The sequence below is a fragment of the Amphiura filiformis genome, chromosome 17, assembly GCF_039555335.1.
Source record: "Amphiura filiformis chromosome 17, Afil_fr2py, whole genome shotgun sequence".
NCBI classification, from domain to species: domain Eukaryota; kingdom Metazoa; phylum Echinodermata; class Ophiuroidea; order Amphilepidida; family Amphiuridae; genus Amphiura; species Amphiura filiformis.
In genome coordinates, this window is record NC_092644.1 from 35,844,044 (window position 1) to 35,861,038 (window position 16,995).

A 16,995-nucleotide genomic window follows, 5' to 3' on the forward strand; every position below is an offset into this window, starting at 1 on the left:
AAAGTCCTTGCACATGGAATGTAGGTCACACATGAGCCTGCACATCCCACCCCCACTCACCCAAGCTGCACAGAAAATGCATACCTGGGTATTTACACACCTATTGTGTATTCATACTCACTAATACATATGTATGGGCACACTAAGAGAGCACACCATTCATGGATATGCCTAAACAGCGTTCACCAAGTCATTCAAAGCGAGGACAAGAGTGAGTTTCACACATTCAAAGTGAGGACATTTTGGCATAGCGAGGACAAAATCCCAGTCCTCACTTTGTGAACAGGTGCACAGGATGACACTCTTTCTGTAGGGGGTAGGGGCGGTATGGGTGAATTCCTCTCTTTGTATGTGCTATTCGGAGATGTCCTCGCTGTGAAAAATGTCCTCACTTTGAATGTGTGAAACTCACTCTTGTCCTCGCTTTGAATGCTGGGACAGACACACTTTTATACCTATACACACGCTTTTACACACACGTCCTCTCTTTGAATGCCCGCGTACGTAGGGGTGCGCTCATCAATGTGTCCTTATTTCCCAGCGATTTTCAATGATGTCACTTTCAAAATCAACCTGATTGGTGTATGGTAAAAAATGTGTGTAGTTATCACTTTTTCTGATGCACAGGATAGTAAATAAACATAAAAGTTTGTGCACAAATAAAAATGAAGAGGATTGTCCAATCCCAGCTAATTATGAACAATAAATTGGAATGTACTTTCCCTCTTAATATCGGTAAAAGTGGGTCACAGCAAATAGTGGGGGTAATAGATAAGGAGACTGTGGTCGTCGTTGCGACGCGGTAATTCGATGTGCAAACATGACACTGTTTGCATCCTCATGTTCTATCGGAATGCACTATTCCCTGCCTGTGTGGCCTGTGGCACACGACAACGACGTATGGGCTCCTGGTAATGAGAGGCTTGTGTTACAAGGTGATGATGGGGTATGGTGCAGGGATGCGGTAGTCTGATTAGGATGGAAGAACATTGCTCCTGTGTCTCCAACACCACGGATGTGTGAAGTTAAGGTTACAAGTAGTTAGGAACAGTGGTTTATAGTCAGCATTTCTTGGTCTGGGTGAGGGACCTCAAAATGGTGAATGTAACAACAACCCACAATTCAAATACTAAACATTTTTGATGAAGGTGAACAGCTGAATAAAATTTCACCACTTTGTAAAACATCAAAACCAAAGCAACTTGAGAATGCTCAATTCATAAACTTGTGCAATAGTGATCTCTCACCAAGAAAGTCTGTTATTGTATATTTGTATAATGTTCAAACCAGTAGACAATGGTAGAGTGCCCTTTAAATTAATTGATGGCTGTTAGATGGACTTATGTGACATGATTAAGGGGAATGAGTCACATGTAGACTTCAATTAGAAGTTGTTTACATCATTATCTGGCAGTTTACGAATGCTACATCTTGATGCAAACCCCATCAAAATCGGATATCTGGTTACCGAGTTATGAGCAATTTATTTATGGTTGAAGACTATATAAAACAAAAGAATTTGAACACTGTTTTTGCCAATATCTAAAAATCAATATTATCGACATCCGACTCATTCCCTTGATCATGTCACATATATGTACTGACATGCTGTGGAGACCTGGAGTGGGGACACTTGATACGGTAGTGTATATTTGTGTGTAGGTAGCAAAATGTCTTTTTAGCCACATAATTTCAATTGCTCTTGTGAGAAAGAAAGAAAAATAGTGCTACAAACAGGTACAGATGAATCTGTAATAACGAATTTTTGAACTGGTACAGGATGAATAGGTAAAATCTTGTCACTTCTAGTTGGACTAGCACTGTCACCTCATTTTACTCCCCCAATGTTTACAGCGCTTCTAAACATTCTACATCGGTAGCTATGCTTTCCTCCACCTTTATATATATCCTTTACTATTTTATTTTGCTTAAGTTCAACCTAATTTTATAGGATGCATGATATTCCTTCATCAGAAGAGTCTACTTCAAGACCTATGTTTTTCAATATGGGGTTGTTATTGTTTTTGTTCCATATCATATATCTAGCTAGCAGGTTATTTTAGTGTGCATAGTGCAATGTAAATGAACTTAAAATTTGAGCTTTTTAACTGAAGCAAGGCTTGTTATAGACATCTCATCATGCCATAATGGTTGTATGATGTGGAAGCACTTTTGAAGAAAGTGAAAGAATTCAAAGAATGGTTAGAATATTGATTAGGCAAAAAAAAAAAAGGTTCGTCTCAAAGCTTGCGCGCGCGTTTGTAAAATACCAAAATTTGAAAAAAAACAAATGCGGAAATTTTTTTATTTCAAATCGGGGAAATCAGACTTTTTCTCAAAATGCCATGAAAAAAGTCGGAATAAAAAAAATCAAAAAAAATTCGCATTTCGCATTTGTTTTTTAATTTCTCGTGAGCTTTGAGACAAACTTTTTTTTTTGGCCTTAGAGTCTGAAAATCAGTTCTTGCAAACATTTTCTTTTATTATGAATGGTTACATTGTTTGCGAAAGGAACCAATGATGTCCACGATTTATGTGTCCACTGTTAGTGTATTCTGGTCAATATCTTTGGTTGGAGGCACATGTACCATTATGCACCCCCCCCTTCACCCTCATACACACGCTTCCCCACCCCAACTACTGCACACTCACATACATTATGTGCAGAGGAATTACAGTATCTTGTTTTATATTGATTATATTCACCGTCTTTCTCAATACTTAATGTTTTAGAGGGCAAGGGTCACACAGCCCTCAAGTAATATTCTTGTAGATACTTTATTAATTTTGTGCTTATGTTTTGTATCATCTGAAACAGTCTTACAGGATACGGAGGTTGGTGAAGTCACCAAAACAGTTGGCATGTTATTGAATAGGGTTTCGGGTTTAGAATTGGGGAAAGATGGGATTAGGGTTTAGGGGTGGTTAGGATTAGGGTATAGGGTTGGGATTAAGGCAGGTTGGGATTTGGGTTTAGGGGTAGGGGTTTTTAACTCTCAAAGTAGCCGAAATTGCTAGAAATGTTCTGAGTGTAAGAGACAGATTTTGGTCTCGTACACACTATCACTGGTACGTTGCTATGCTTTTGTATTGAGAAATAATCTGTGGTTCTTCCCTAAAACTTGTCATATTATATTTTGTGGTAAAAAAACTAAATATGAACAAAACTTTTTTTGTAAAAAATGTTGCAAATTGATAACATTTATTAAAAATTGTGAAATTAATTTTGTGAGATTTACAGGAGGTTGGGCAGATAGTAGCTACATAGTAACTACATCTTTATTTCATCATGACTTTGGGCTAGATTGCAGCATTTTCAGCAGGAGCCAATCTCGAAATCAATATTCGTATATTTTCATATATTCTACACTTCAAACATCTTTATTTCATCATAACTTTGGGCTAGATTGCAGCATTTTCAGCAGGAACCAATCTCGAAATCAATTTTTGTATATTTTTCCCCATTTGTACTAGATAGAAATCAAATATATACTAACAAAAATAGTGCATATGTTGTCATGAATAGTACAATGCTTAGAACCAGGGCTTTACAAGAAGACATGCATAATAAAAGAACCAAAATGAAAGGATTTGACTTCATCAGATAAGGAAAATGTAAAAAAAAAAAAAAAGATTAATATAGTCAGGGGATAGGAACACCTAGTGACATGATTGCTACAGCTCTCTGCTTTTCATAGCTTTATAATTAGGACATTAATGCAGAATCCACCTGTCAGGAGATGTGAGTAAAAGTAAAAATATCAAAATGCAAGGATTAACTTCATCAGATAAGGAAACTAAGAATTGGAAAACTGAAGTCACATTGCAATGGCCTACTTACATGTAGAAATCTTGACAATAGAATTTCTCTATCTATTGCCTTTTTATCACAGATTTTCATCAGATCCTGTGCATAACACAGATACACCATACAAGAGAAATGATCTTCTTTGAGTGTCTTTAATGAGTGATGCTGAATTATCCCTCATTCATCTTGCGATTTCTCATCATCTTTCACGATTTGTTTTCTTTTCTTTACTACAGAGACTCATCGAGGAGGACCAGAATCTAGTGCAGAGTTCAACATACCGGGTAAGCAAAGATATTTCTTTCTTGTGAGGGTATGATGAATGTGTACAATGTATCGGTGAAGATATTGAATAGCTGCTGCTTGGATAGTTTCAGTCAATTGTAGTGACTTTCAACATTTAGCAAGACTTATGAACAGCTGGCACAACCTTAAGGAATTAGAAGGTTGTGTGGTAAGGATTAGGGTTAGATTTAGGATTAGGGTTAGATGTAGGATTAGGGTTAGATATTAGTGCAGAAATTATGGTTAGGATTGCAGTTAGGAGTAACAACCACTCCTCGTTCTGCAAATCTAATGGTCCCCATTAATGGTTACCTCTAGAAACTTTATACTTGTATTATATATAAGCATGGATCTATTTCCATAGATACATTTAATAAGAGAAGCCTTATTTTATATTGAAAGTGGACTGCCAGAGATTCTAGAATACTATATAGGATAAGCCAATCGTTTGCGCAATGAAGTCAAGTCAAGTCACCTATCTCTCCAGTGTACAGTGGGCAGACAATGCTAGACTTGGATCAAGACTCAATATCGGATTCTTAAGGTGGTACTACACCCCTTGATAAATTTGTGACTATTTTTGCATTTTTCTCAAAAATAATAACTCACTGGTAACAAAAGTTATGTATATTAGCAAGGAATCAGTTACTTCACTGAAATTTCAGTGACTCAAGACAAGGGGTACTTTTATGATAAAAAAAAAAAAGAGGTACTGCTAGAATGTACATCATTTAATGAACCACTTGTCTTGAATCACTGAAATTTCAGTGAAGTAATTGGATTCCTTGCCCTTATGATAACATAACTTTTGTTACCAGTGTGTAGTTATTTTTTGAGAAAAATGCAAAATTAGTAACACAATTTATCAGGGGTGTAGTACCACCTTAATTGATTGCAATCGTAATCTGTAATCAAAGATCTGGAACTAAGAATGATCAAACGCAGCAACTGCCAATCAAACAAAATTACAAGTAAAACAGTTTCAGTACTATTGGAGCAGTACTGACAAGCATTGTTGTCTGCGAACATGTACGTATATTTGAGGCTAAAACACCCCCAACTGCCAGTGAAATGAAGTGAGTTCACTTTTTATACAGGGATTGAATATGAGTGTCATGACCCTGGTACTGCCACAACTTATGGCAGCTAGTACACACAAGGCAGACATGTCTTCATTTTTGCAGTAATGTAAAAAACGATGTCTTGCGTTGATAACAAAAAAGTTAAAGGTAATAGAAGTGCATCACACACATAAATTAAGATGTATGAGATAATGGTAATCTGCAGATACGTGCAATATTAGTATTTCACAGCAGTTTCTGTGAAAATATCTGAAACTTATATACAGCAGGTGTCAGAAGCCTCTACTCGGGTATCTCTGCCTCGCAAAGTTGAAATACAATATGTGCAACTAGATAACACAGAGAATACTGTATTTTCATGTGGAGTGACAGAACTACATCAGTGTAAGCTATCTTGCACTAATGTTAAGTTTTAATGGGTTCATTTCATAAGGAGGATTGGGCTGTTCCAGTTGAAATACACATATCCCCTGTGGAAGACACAACCTTAATCCGCATCCATTGGCATCACATCCAGACTTATGGACTCTGCCAATTGCCGATGTAGAAGAAGAAGTTAATCTTCCACACAGGGAGTGTAAATTTCAAATGGGTTACCTAAATGTGTGCCTCCATTTTAAATCTACACCTCCTGATTAAGGCCATGTCTTCCATAGGGGGTGTATGGATTTCAACTGGAATAGCCCATTTAAGATTGATCAGCAATTGGCATGATAAGTACAGGTACTTGGCACACAAGAAGTATCATTACACTTCAGAGCATCAACAAGTTTTGTTACACTTAAGATAGATGTAATTTCTTACAGAAATTGACACTCAAAAAGAGTTCTATAGGCGGAAAAATTATTGTGTTACATATACATTTTGATACCTAACTTAAAGTATCATTACACTTGTGAAAGATGCACTTTCTTGAAGTAAGTAACACTTAATTGAGTTACTTTGAACAATGCAACTTAATTCCCTCTTCAAGTTGTATACCTATATTTTGAATGACATGGTAGAATTTCAAATATTATAATATTTTTTATTGATTTCTCATTTAGTTTGGATATCAAAGATGAAAAAAGTTTCATTGACTTTTTACAAATACACCAGTAATGAATACAGCACACAACCTTCATTATACCGCAAACCTGATATAAAAGAGCAGGAACTGTGTGAAGAAGTGTATAACTAAATTAGTATAGTGAGATAAAGATACACAGACCAAATTTCTATCAGCTTTTGCTCCTTTCCACTATCTATGGAAATTGTTTGTCCATGTAATTGTGTCTTAGGTAGTCCATGGAAGCTATCAAAAATATGACTTTGTTCATGTAGTCTCATTTGTACAAAATTATCTGTAAACTCATAATGGTTTAGTTTGTCTCCAGATTCTCTTTGAAGAATTTTTGCACATTTCAAAACTTGATAAAGAACAGCTTTCTTTCTGTATGGGTGCAAATCTATTTATTTATTTATTTATTTATTAGACTTCATCACTGGTACATACATGTATAACATTATTGCACATCAAAATTTTGAAAAATATAATATAAAAGCTTTTTTTTTTTAAAAAACATGTTAAAAGACCAGCAAATAGGCTGGGATTTAAACAGGTGTAAATTCACCTCTAGAACCATCCCACCTAGGAAAAACCTAAATAATTTGGAAAAAGAATGGAAAGCCAGGGCAAGACCTTAAATGGGCCTACAATTTGAGCAACGGCAAGTGGAAAACCAAGTGCAGGTATCAGAAGGAACAAATTTTGAATAAAATTGAGACTTCAAAAAATCCAGAGCTTTAAATTTGAAAGAAGAAATGGAATTGGATAATCTGAGTAATCACCAAGGACATGGAAATCAAGATGAATGCCTTTGCAACGTTTTGCTACAGAGTGATGTCAGTGTATTTCAGTGTATATATACATGTACAGGCTATAGTATATAGAAAATGTTTGGATGCACAGGAATTATCATTCATATTTGTCCGTTTCTCTGAACCAAGTAACTGCGCTTTTCTCAGCACAGCTGGTTATTAACAGGAATGGCTGTCAAAATAGGGATATTGATAGCAGTTGAAACTTTGTCATTCTCTCATCCACATGAAATATCTGTGCTGGTGTGGCACACAAGATATATTTTATGTAATGAAATAAGCAAATATATGCAACGTTTCCTGAATTAGTAAATGCTAGTTTTAGTAGACTGTATTGAAATCATTTTGAGTAGCATAGGCAGTATTGAAATCAGTGAATGATATACCTTCTGAAGACAATATTTTTTAATTGGATGCTATCTCCAGTAGAAGATTAAAAATTAATGAATGCTATCTTCAGTAGACAGTATTTATATCAATAAATGCTCTCTTTAGTACATAGTAGACCATATTTAAATCAGTCTATGCTATTTTCAGAAGACATAATTGGATGCTGTAAATGTAGTACAAGATTGATGCATGTTTTCTTCATAAGGCAGTATTTACATCAGTAAATGCTGTCTCCAAAAGATGTGTACAATCTGTGAATGCTGTCTTCAGAAGCCAGTCTTTACATTAGCAAATGCTATCTTATATAGTTAGTATAAGATCAGTGAATGCTATCTTCAGAAGACATTATTTACATCAGCAAATGCATTAGCATAAGACCAATGAATGCTATGTTCAGAAGACATTATTTACATCAGCAAATGCATTAGCATAAGACCAATGAATGCTATGTTCAGAAGACAGTATTTACATCAGCAAATGCATTAGCATAAGACCAATGAATGCTATGTTCAGAAGACATTATTTACATCAGCAAATGCATTAGCATAAGACCAATGAATGCTATGTTCAGAAGACATTATTTACATCAGCAAATGCATTAGCATAAGACCAATGAATGCTATGTTCAGAAGACAGTATTTACATCAGCAAATGCATTAGCATAAGACCAATGAATGCTATGTTCAGAAGACAGTATTTACATCAGCAAATGCATTAGCATAAGACCAATGAATGCTATGTTCAGAAGACAGTATTTACATCAGCAAATGCATTAGCATAAGACCAATGAATGCTATGTTCAGAAGACAGTATTTACATCAGCAAATGATATCTCAAATAGATAGTATAAGACTAATGAATACTGTCTTCAGAAGATAGTATTTACATCATCAAATGCTATCTGCAAATGATAATTTAAGACCAATGAATGCTATCTTCAGAAGACAGAATTTGCATCAGCTAATGGTATGTTTAAAGATAGTATAAAGACCAATGAATGCTATCTTTAGGCAGTATTTACATCATCAAATGTTATCTCCAAAGATAGTTTAAGATCAATGAATACTATCTTCATAAGACAGTATTTACATCAGCAAATGCTATCGCAAATAGATAGTGTAAGACTATTATGAATACTATCTCCAGAAGATAGTATTTACATCATCAAATATTATCTCCAAAATAGTATAAGGTGAATTAATTCTATCTTCATAAGACAGTATTTACATCAGCCAATAGATAGTACATGTATAAAACCAATGAATGCAATCTTCATAAGACAGTATGTACATAATAACTAAATTTCAGAAAATGATATCTCCAATAGAAAGTATAAGACGAATGGATGCTATCTGCAGAAGACAGTATTTACATCAGCAAATTCTAAATCCAATAGACAGTATCACCAGTAGACATCATCATCAATAATCAAAACACCCATTGGTCAGTGTGATTTCCAAAAACCATAGCAATTGTATGACATTTGCTGAATAACATCATGTAACCTGCATGACAAAACAATACCAAGAATCAAAATGAGACTCCCATCAGTTGGTGAGTGGAGCTTGAGGTCATTAACACAGCGCAGAAGTAGGCATGTGGTGTAATTGGACCACGAAAGACAAGCAAATTTATGACTTCATCTTCTGGCTCTGAAATTGATTCATCTTGAAGATACTTTGTTACTGATTTACAGTAAGAAATGGTATACGTGTGAAATATGCTGCAAAACTTATTATGCATTGAACCTTACATGGGTAAACCATGCGCAAGTCCTACAGCATAAACACATCTCTAGTCACAGACTGCTGGGGGATAATTAGTTAACCTGGGCATGATACATATACACATATATATCGCATGACCTTGTTTCACAGACCACTGCATACATGGGTACTGGTGATCAGGTTACGTTAGTTTGTGAGAAGTATACATTGTGCACTGGACTAAAAATAGGTGTGTATATCGGCTACATAACCAACCAGTCCTCTTTTTAAACATGGAACTTAGAAAGCACATCTTTACTTTAAAGCTAGCCCAATATTTATGAAATGCATGAGCACTACATCTTATATTAAATTATGTTTATATAAACTTCATGAATGATTCAATTAAAGCAGAATGCAGAATTTATGAAAAAAAAATGCTTTTTGAAAAGTTAATAATAAAACAAAAACCGAAAATTGGATTCCATTTTTATTGCTCATATATTTCAATTTTTTCAATTACATTAAGGTATTATGGAGGTAACTTAAATAAAAACAGGTTCATTTTGCAGCTGTCAGAGAATTTAATTCTCGCAGTGTGTTATGTATTTCAAAAAATAGATAAGATAAAATTTGAATGCATGATGTAGCAATAAATCCCACATGAAAATGAATATTTCTGGGGAATGTATCTTGCATAAATGAGGCAACATTGCTTCATTACAGCTCACAAGGACACTGAACTTTCAAAAAATGAGGCTAATATAAAGATTCAATTTGCAAACAAAATTAGGCAGGAGCTGAAACTATCTTCATAACTCACAAACATACATTGTACCTTGTTAAAGTTGATTATATATTGCAGTCTTAATTGAAAACATTGCATTTGCAGCATTTACATGTATAGTGCACATGAGTAGCAAAACGTGTGGTTTCTTTTGTATAGCAATTCTCAAATTGTGCATAGCATTAGTTTGTACTAACTTATTCAAGAAGAAATTATGTGCAGACATAAGCATGCATGTTAACTATCAAATTTAGCTTACCTATATTACCTACAATAGCAAAATAGATAAGTAAGTATTAAAGATTGTGTAGCATTTTGCTATTCAAATCCAAGTAAATCCAAAGCTGGCTGGTCTTTTGCATTAATAATGTATTTGGCATGCTTAGATGATATAAACCAATTGAGTGGCCTTACACTATAAGAATAATGTTATGAAATGAAACAGATATAACAGAAATTCCACAGAATGTACACGACGAGTAATGGATAATTTACCATTTCTTTTTAAAAACACTCTTAAAACAGAATTGCTTGAGAATAAATTGTATCTTGCCTCCAATTTTCAAACTTAAGTCTAACAGATATTATATAAAATAAAACAAACGAATACGGGAAACAGTTGTACAGCAAATTTTCGGTACTGGGCGTACCTTCATCAGGCTTTATTACATAATGAAATGACACAAGAAAACAATCTTAAAAACAAGCAAGAAAATTAATGCGTAACGCGTAAAAAAACAAGCATGAAAAGATCGCGACTTAAAAACAACGCATAGTGAAGGCGCATCTATAAAATATGTAGGTGAAAAGTACAAAAAAACAAAACAAAAACTTTGATAATGATGTATTCTTCATTATACAAGTTGCACAGGACTGTATCAAGATTTAACTTTGAAACAAATGCAGGAAATAAAGCATTCAAAAATAAGCTGAGCTAGCTAATGTAGTACCATTCACCTTTAAAATGGGTGCTAAGTTGCATGTCTGATAAATTTCAAAATGATATGCCAAGGGAGGAATATATATGCATTTGAGACATCATGGTTGTCATAATGATTAACTGAACAAACATTGCATCTGACTACCTCTGATAATGATGTGCAACCTAATTGGTGAATTATGCCAAGTCTAATTTAGTGACTGTTACTGTAATAAAAAAGAAATTAAAGCTATGATTTCCAGTTAGGTTGATTTAAAAGGATTTCATTTGGCAGAATAATATTTCTTTTAATTCAAAAAATGTATTGCTGTATTTGGTCTGACATTGAGAGATTGAGAGAAGTGATTTTGAGAGTAACCTTCAGGATGTTAGCCACCTTGCGTTTGAGTAGACAGCACTTGTAAGAATTCACAGTATTTCTTGATACCAATTCTTTGAGATATCACTGGACTGAGGTTTTACCATTCAATACCTAACCCTTCTTGGTGTGAATGATTTGGTTGGAGATACCCTATGTATGCCTACCACTACGTAACCCCACTCTAAAGTTTTTGTAGCTTTTGGGAGACCTAGGGTTAGAAAATATTTGTTTAAAAAAACCATATTATCAGTTTACTGAATCAACTGTTGAAAAAGATGGTGGATCGTGATTAATCTGTGTCAAATATTCAAACCTGGCAACTCCTGGAGGAATATTGTAAAATCTAGGACAATAAACATGTATTTGGGCCTCCTTAAGCACTCTTATCATGCTTGTCTTGCTTGTGAAATTGAAGGGAAATGTATTCCAAAGACTGATGTAAAATTGTGAGATCATAATGTCAGACAGTTTTTGCCATATCATAAGATGAATTTATTTCGTTGTTTTCTTAAATTGTTTTGTGTTTCTCATTCTTTTTAATGATATTTGGGTTGATGGATTCTTTGTAAATTATAGTATTTATGTAAATTTATAAGTGTAATTTGGAATATGATCAATATACCAGCTGTATGCACAACGCAATCAATAAAAAAATATTGCTACTTTTTGGCCAAAGCGGATTGATTTTAACCGAATTATTTTTCAATTTTTATATAAAACTGAAACATTAAGATGCTGCACATACCGGGTGTCCAAAGTTGTAATCCTCCAAACATGTACTAAGTTAGAGAGACCGAAACAGCAAATATACATTATCAAGAGAAGGAGATGCTCAAAAGATTTTCAATTGTCCAAACACAAAAAGTGAGACAGCTACAGGGAAGACACATTTTTAAAGCATGGATGCTCCAATGTTTTCAATTGTCCAAACACAAAAAGTGGGACAGGTAGAGGAAAACCATATTATCAAGGCACAGATGCTCCAATCTTACTATAAATAGGGGAATGTTGTATGTATCTATCTATCTATGTATGCCTATAAAGGCTCCGTCAGTTTCGATCCAAATGTCGCCAAATTCATACGGGAGATCGATGAATATACGGGAACGTGTTTAAACTTTATTTGGTTGATAACGGTCAAGAATTGGCTGCAAAAACAGTGAAAATGTTGGTAAAAACAGGTTTTTTGTTATGAAAATCGGTTGGCAGCCTCACGCGTCACTGCAGCTGGCCGGCAGCGCCGGCGCCTCGTGCGTAATCGCACTACGCCAATGGGCGCCAGAACGGCGCAGAGCCACGCGATAGCGAGCCAGAGACCAGTGGACATGATAATACGGAAAGAAGGGAAAATAAAGGACAAAAAGGTACATGGACGGGTCACGGGATTATGATAACGGGTGACACGCTATGAGAGGACGTAATAAATACGGGAAAAAGATGTTTGTTGTATAAACAACATGAAGCGGTACTATAAAGAAAATTAAAATGAGGACAAAAAAATACGAGTAATAGGCCAACGGGTTAAAGTAACTAAATGAAACGGGAACGAAACAAAGAAGGAAAGAAACTAATCAGGAAATGTAAGAAAAAAGAAGCTAAATAATGAGAACAGAATTAAATAAAAAAACATGGAAACAGGAAATCACAAGCAGCAAAATAATAAACAAAGAAGCTAAAGGGAAATGTAAGAAAGAACAGATTTAGAAAATAATGGAAACGAGGTTAAATAAATAAATAAATAACATGGAAACGCGAAAATCACAAGCTAAGCAAAAGAAACTAAAAAGAAATTGTAAGAAGAGACAGGTTTAGAAAAATTAAATGTACCTTTTCAATGATTCTACCTATTCAGTAATTATTCCTGTTATGGTGAACGCTCCCATCTAGCGGGGACCCGCGCGAAGCGCGGGTATCCCGCTAGTGTATTCAATTGTCCAAACACAAAAGGTGGTACAGAAACAGCAAAGACATATTATCAAGAGAAAGATACTCTCAGTTTTTCAATTGTCCAAACACAAAAAGTGAGACAGAAAAAGCAAAGACACATTATCAAGACAAAGATGCTCTAAAGATTTTCAATTGCCCAAACACAAAAGTTAGGGCAGAAAAGTCAAGACACATTATCAAGAGACAGATACTCAAAAGCTTTTCTATTGTCTAAACACAATAAGTGGGGCATAAATAGCAAAGACACATTATCAAGAGAAAGATACTCAAAAGATTGCCCAAACACAAAAAGTAGTGCAGAAAAAGTGAAGACACATCAAGAGATAGAAGCTCAACAGGTTGTCAATTGTCTAAACACAAAACGTAGGGCAGAAACAAGAGAAGACACATTGTCAAGATGAAGATATGCAAATGTTTTCAATTGTCTAAACACACAAAGTGGTACAGAAACTGCAAAGACATATTATCAAGAGAAAGATACTCAAAAGGTTTTCAATTGTCCAAACACAAAAAGTGAGACAGCTACAGGGAAGGCATATTACTAAAGCACAGATGCTCTAATGTATTCAATTGTCTAAACACAAAAAGTTGGACATGATGCAGCAAAGACACTTTATCAAGAGAAAGATACTCAAAAGATTGTCAATTGTCCAAACACAAAAAGTGGGACATAAACAGGGAAGACACATTATGAAGACAAATGTGCTGTAAAGGTTTCCAATTGTCCAAACACAATAAGTGGGTCAGATACAGGGAAGACACATTATCAAGGCACAGATGCTCTAATGTATTTAATTGTCCAAACACAAAAAGTGGAACAAAGACACATTATCAAGAGAAAGATACTCATAAGATTTTTAATTGTCTAAACACAAAAAGTAGAACAGAAAAAGTAAAGATATAAGAGATAGATGTCATATAGTTCAGACACACAAAGTGGGACAGATACATTATCAAGAAAAAGATGCTTTAAAGTGGGAGATACACAGCAAAGACATTATCAAGAAAAATATGGTCTAAAGGTTTTCAATTGTCCAAACACAAAACGTAGGGGCAGAAACAAGGGTAGACACATTATCAAGGCACACAGATGCTCTAATGTATTCAATTGTCCAAACACAAAAAGAGGTACAGAAACAGCAAAGACGCATTATCAAGAGAAAGATACTCGAAGACTTTCAATTGTCTAAACACAAAAAGTGGAACAAATACAGCAAAGACACATGATCAAGAGAAAGATAATTGTCTAAACACAAAAAGTGGGACAGAAACAGGGAAGACACATTAGGAAGACAAAGATGCTCTAAAGGATTTCAATTGTCCAAACACAATAAGTGGGACAGATGCAGCAAAGACACATTATCATGAAAAAGATGCTCAAAAGGTTTTGTATTGCCCAAACACAAAAAGTAGTACAGAAAAGGTGAAGACAAAGACACATTATCAAGGCAAAGATGCTCAAAAGGTTGTCAATTGTCCAAAGACATCAAGTAGGGCAAAAACAGCAAAGGCACATTATCAAGAAAAAGATGCTCAAAGACTTTCAACTGTCTAAACACAAAAAGTGGGAGAAACAGGGAAGACACATTATGAAGACAAAGGGTTTTCAATTGTCCAAACACAAAAAGTAGTACAGAAAAGGCGAAGACACATTATCAAGGCAAATATGCTCTAAAGGTTGTCAATTGTCCAAAGAAATAAAGTAGGGCAAAAACAGCGAAGGCACATTATCAAGAAAAAGATGCTCAAATGTTTTCTATCATCCAAACACAAAACGTAGAACAGAACCACAGTTGACACATTATCAAGGCAAAAATGTCTGAAGGGTTTTCAGTTGTCCAAGCACTACTTTGGCCACAAGCTGAAGTGGCAAAATAAAAATGCGCAAGGTTAATGGGAAAGAATCGGCTCTGAGGAATTGTGAATTTCCCCCTAGTTTGTAATTACAAACAAACAAGCACTTGGCGTTGCAAGTGGCGATACACCGAGGCGTACTTGTCAATTGAAATAATAATGGAATTACAATTTAAACAGATAGGGGTAAGAAGCTGTGAGGCAAAGTCAGTAGTGCCGTACATGAATCTGATGTGCTAGCGTGTGTGACTTGTCACTTCGCATCAACGATGCAGTTTGTCAGTATTTTTAGGACCATTTTGTGATCTCTGTATAGCAATGATCTTGCAACAGGTCAATATTTTGGAGAATTTGGAAGACACTGTTTGTCAACTTGTGGGTATCATTTAGAAAGCGTTTTTGTCAAATCATTTTGATTTATGTGCCATGAAGATTCCAAATTTAAGTCATTTTTGAAATTGGGTTTGAATTGTTTTTCCAAGGTATTAAAATTAAAGGTTAGTTATAGTATTTTGTCACAAGTTGAGTAATGCCTTGTTGGATTTCACAGTTGCAGATTCGAATTAATGCATTTACGCGGTTCTATGGCCAGCCTATTGATTAATCACGCTTCTACGTGTGTGTATATGTATACCCCATTAGGTATTAGGTTATCATGCCCAATTTGAATCTGCCACCGCAAAATCCAGCATGGTGTTACCCTCAACTTAATACGAGACAGACTATCTTAAGAAATAAATTGGTGTATATACCATTTCACAAGGAAAAAACTCCTGCCAGATATGTGAATTCATATGTTAAGAAACACCTTTGTGAACCCCTCAAGAGCTTACTATACAATGTATCTCTGATTGGACCATAATGACGCTAATTACTTTAGTGGCCAAAGCGCTTCATGGCTCTAGCGGTGACACTTCTCAGGAAGTAACATGTTAGATGCTGTGACACTACATGAAGGTGATTAAATTTATCAATATATGCAGCTGCCGGCCATGTACATCTGATCAGAAGATAGCACACAGTAGTGTGATTGGATCTTCGAAGAGGTGGATAACTATTATGAAAACTGAAGCGGGATCAAACAAAAGTAGAATCTTTTATAGTATTTTAGCAGGAGTAATTGTGTTTGATGATTTCCATTTTGGGGTATGGGAAAAATGGGAAAATAAGCACTTTTAGAAGTTATGGAAGAAAAAAAGGCCTTTTACTCTTTGAAAACATGTTAAGGTATGGAAATATCAACATATCTTAAAAGTTAGTGTATGGAATGGATAAGCTCTCTGGCTCTAGCTTTAGAGCAAATAAACAAACATAATGTGCACCATTTTTGTCTCAGTAACGTGTTGCTATCTACTGAAGATAGCAAAATTGGTCACTGGTTTACAGTACACCAAACAGACCCTGGCCTGATCATTCAATTATACAATTTCAATCACTGCAGGTTGAAAAACAAGAAACAAACAACCACCATATCATCTATAATAAACACTCTGATGCGTTGCATTTTGTAGATGGGGAGTTATTAGAGGTCACTTTGAGTCATTGATTTCCTTTACAGAAAAACAAAATCATTGTTTTAATAGAGAACTCCTTGAATTAATATCAATAAACATATACAACCTTATCACCTTCGACAGGAAATGGTATGTAACAGTAAGTTATGAGATTTGATGTGTTATTTTAATTTTTTTTTAAACAGTGCTAGTTGATTTTTTTTTTTTTTTGACGTGTTTATTAGAGAAAATGCAAAAATATTTCATTGTGGAAATAAAATGCAAGATAAAAATGTTAATTTAAGATCTTCAGTTATAATACACCAAAAAAAAATCAGAAAAGGGCAGGTTTTGTCTGAAGAGATTTATGTGAAACCAGCCAAAGACATTAACCAAAAGAAAATATTTGCTTAATGCGATGATAAAAGTAGAAATTCTCTTACAGAGATTTTGTGTTCAATCTTAAACCTGAAAAAGGTCAT

General features: G+C 34.8%; 1 protein-coding gene across 1 annotated transcript in view; it reads left to right on the forward strand.

Annotated features, from left to right (window-relative positions):
• Positions 1-16,995, forward strand: part of LOC140137180 (transmembrane protein 268-like) — a 94,001-nt gene that overhangs the window by 17,838 nt on the left and 59,168 nt on the right. The window contains exon 3 of the mRNA XM_072158832.1: positions 4,045-4,092. Coding sequence (XP_072014933.1) covers positions 4,045-4,092 — 48 coding nt within the window. The remainder of the gene's footprint in view (positions 1-4,044; positions 4,093-16,995) is intronic.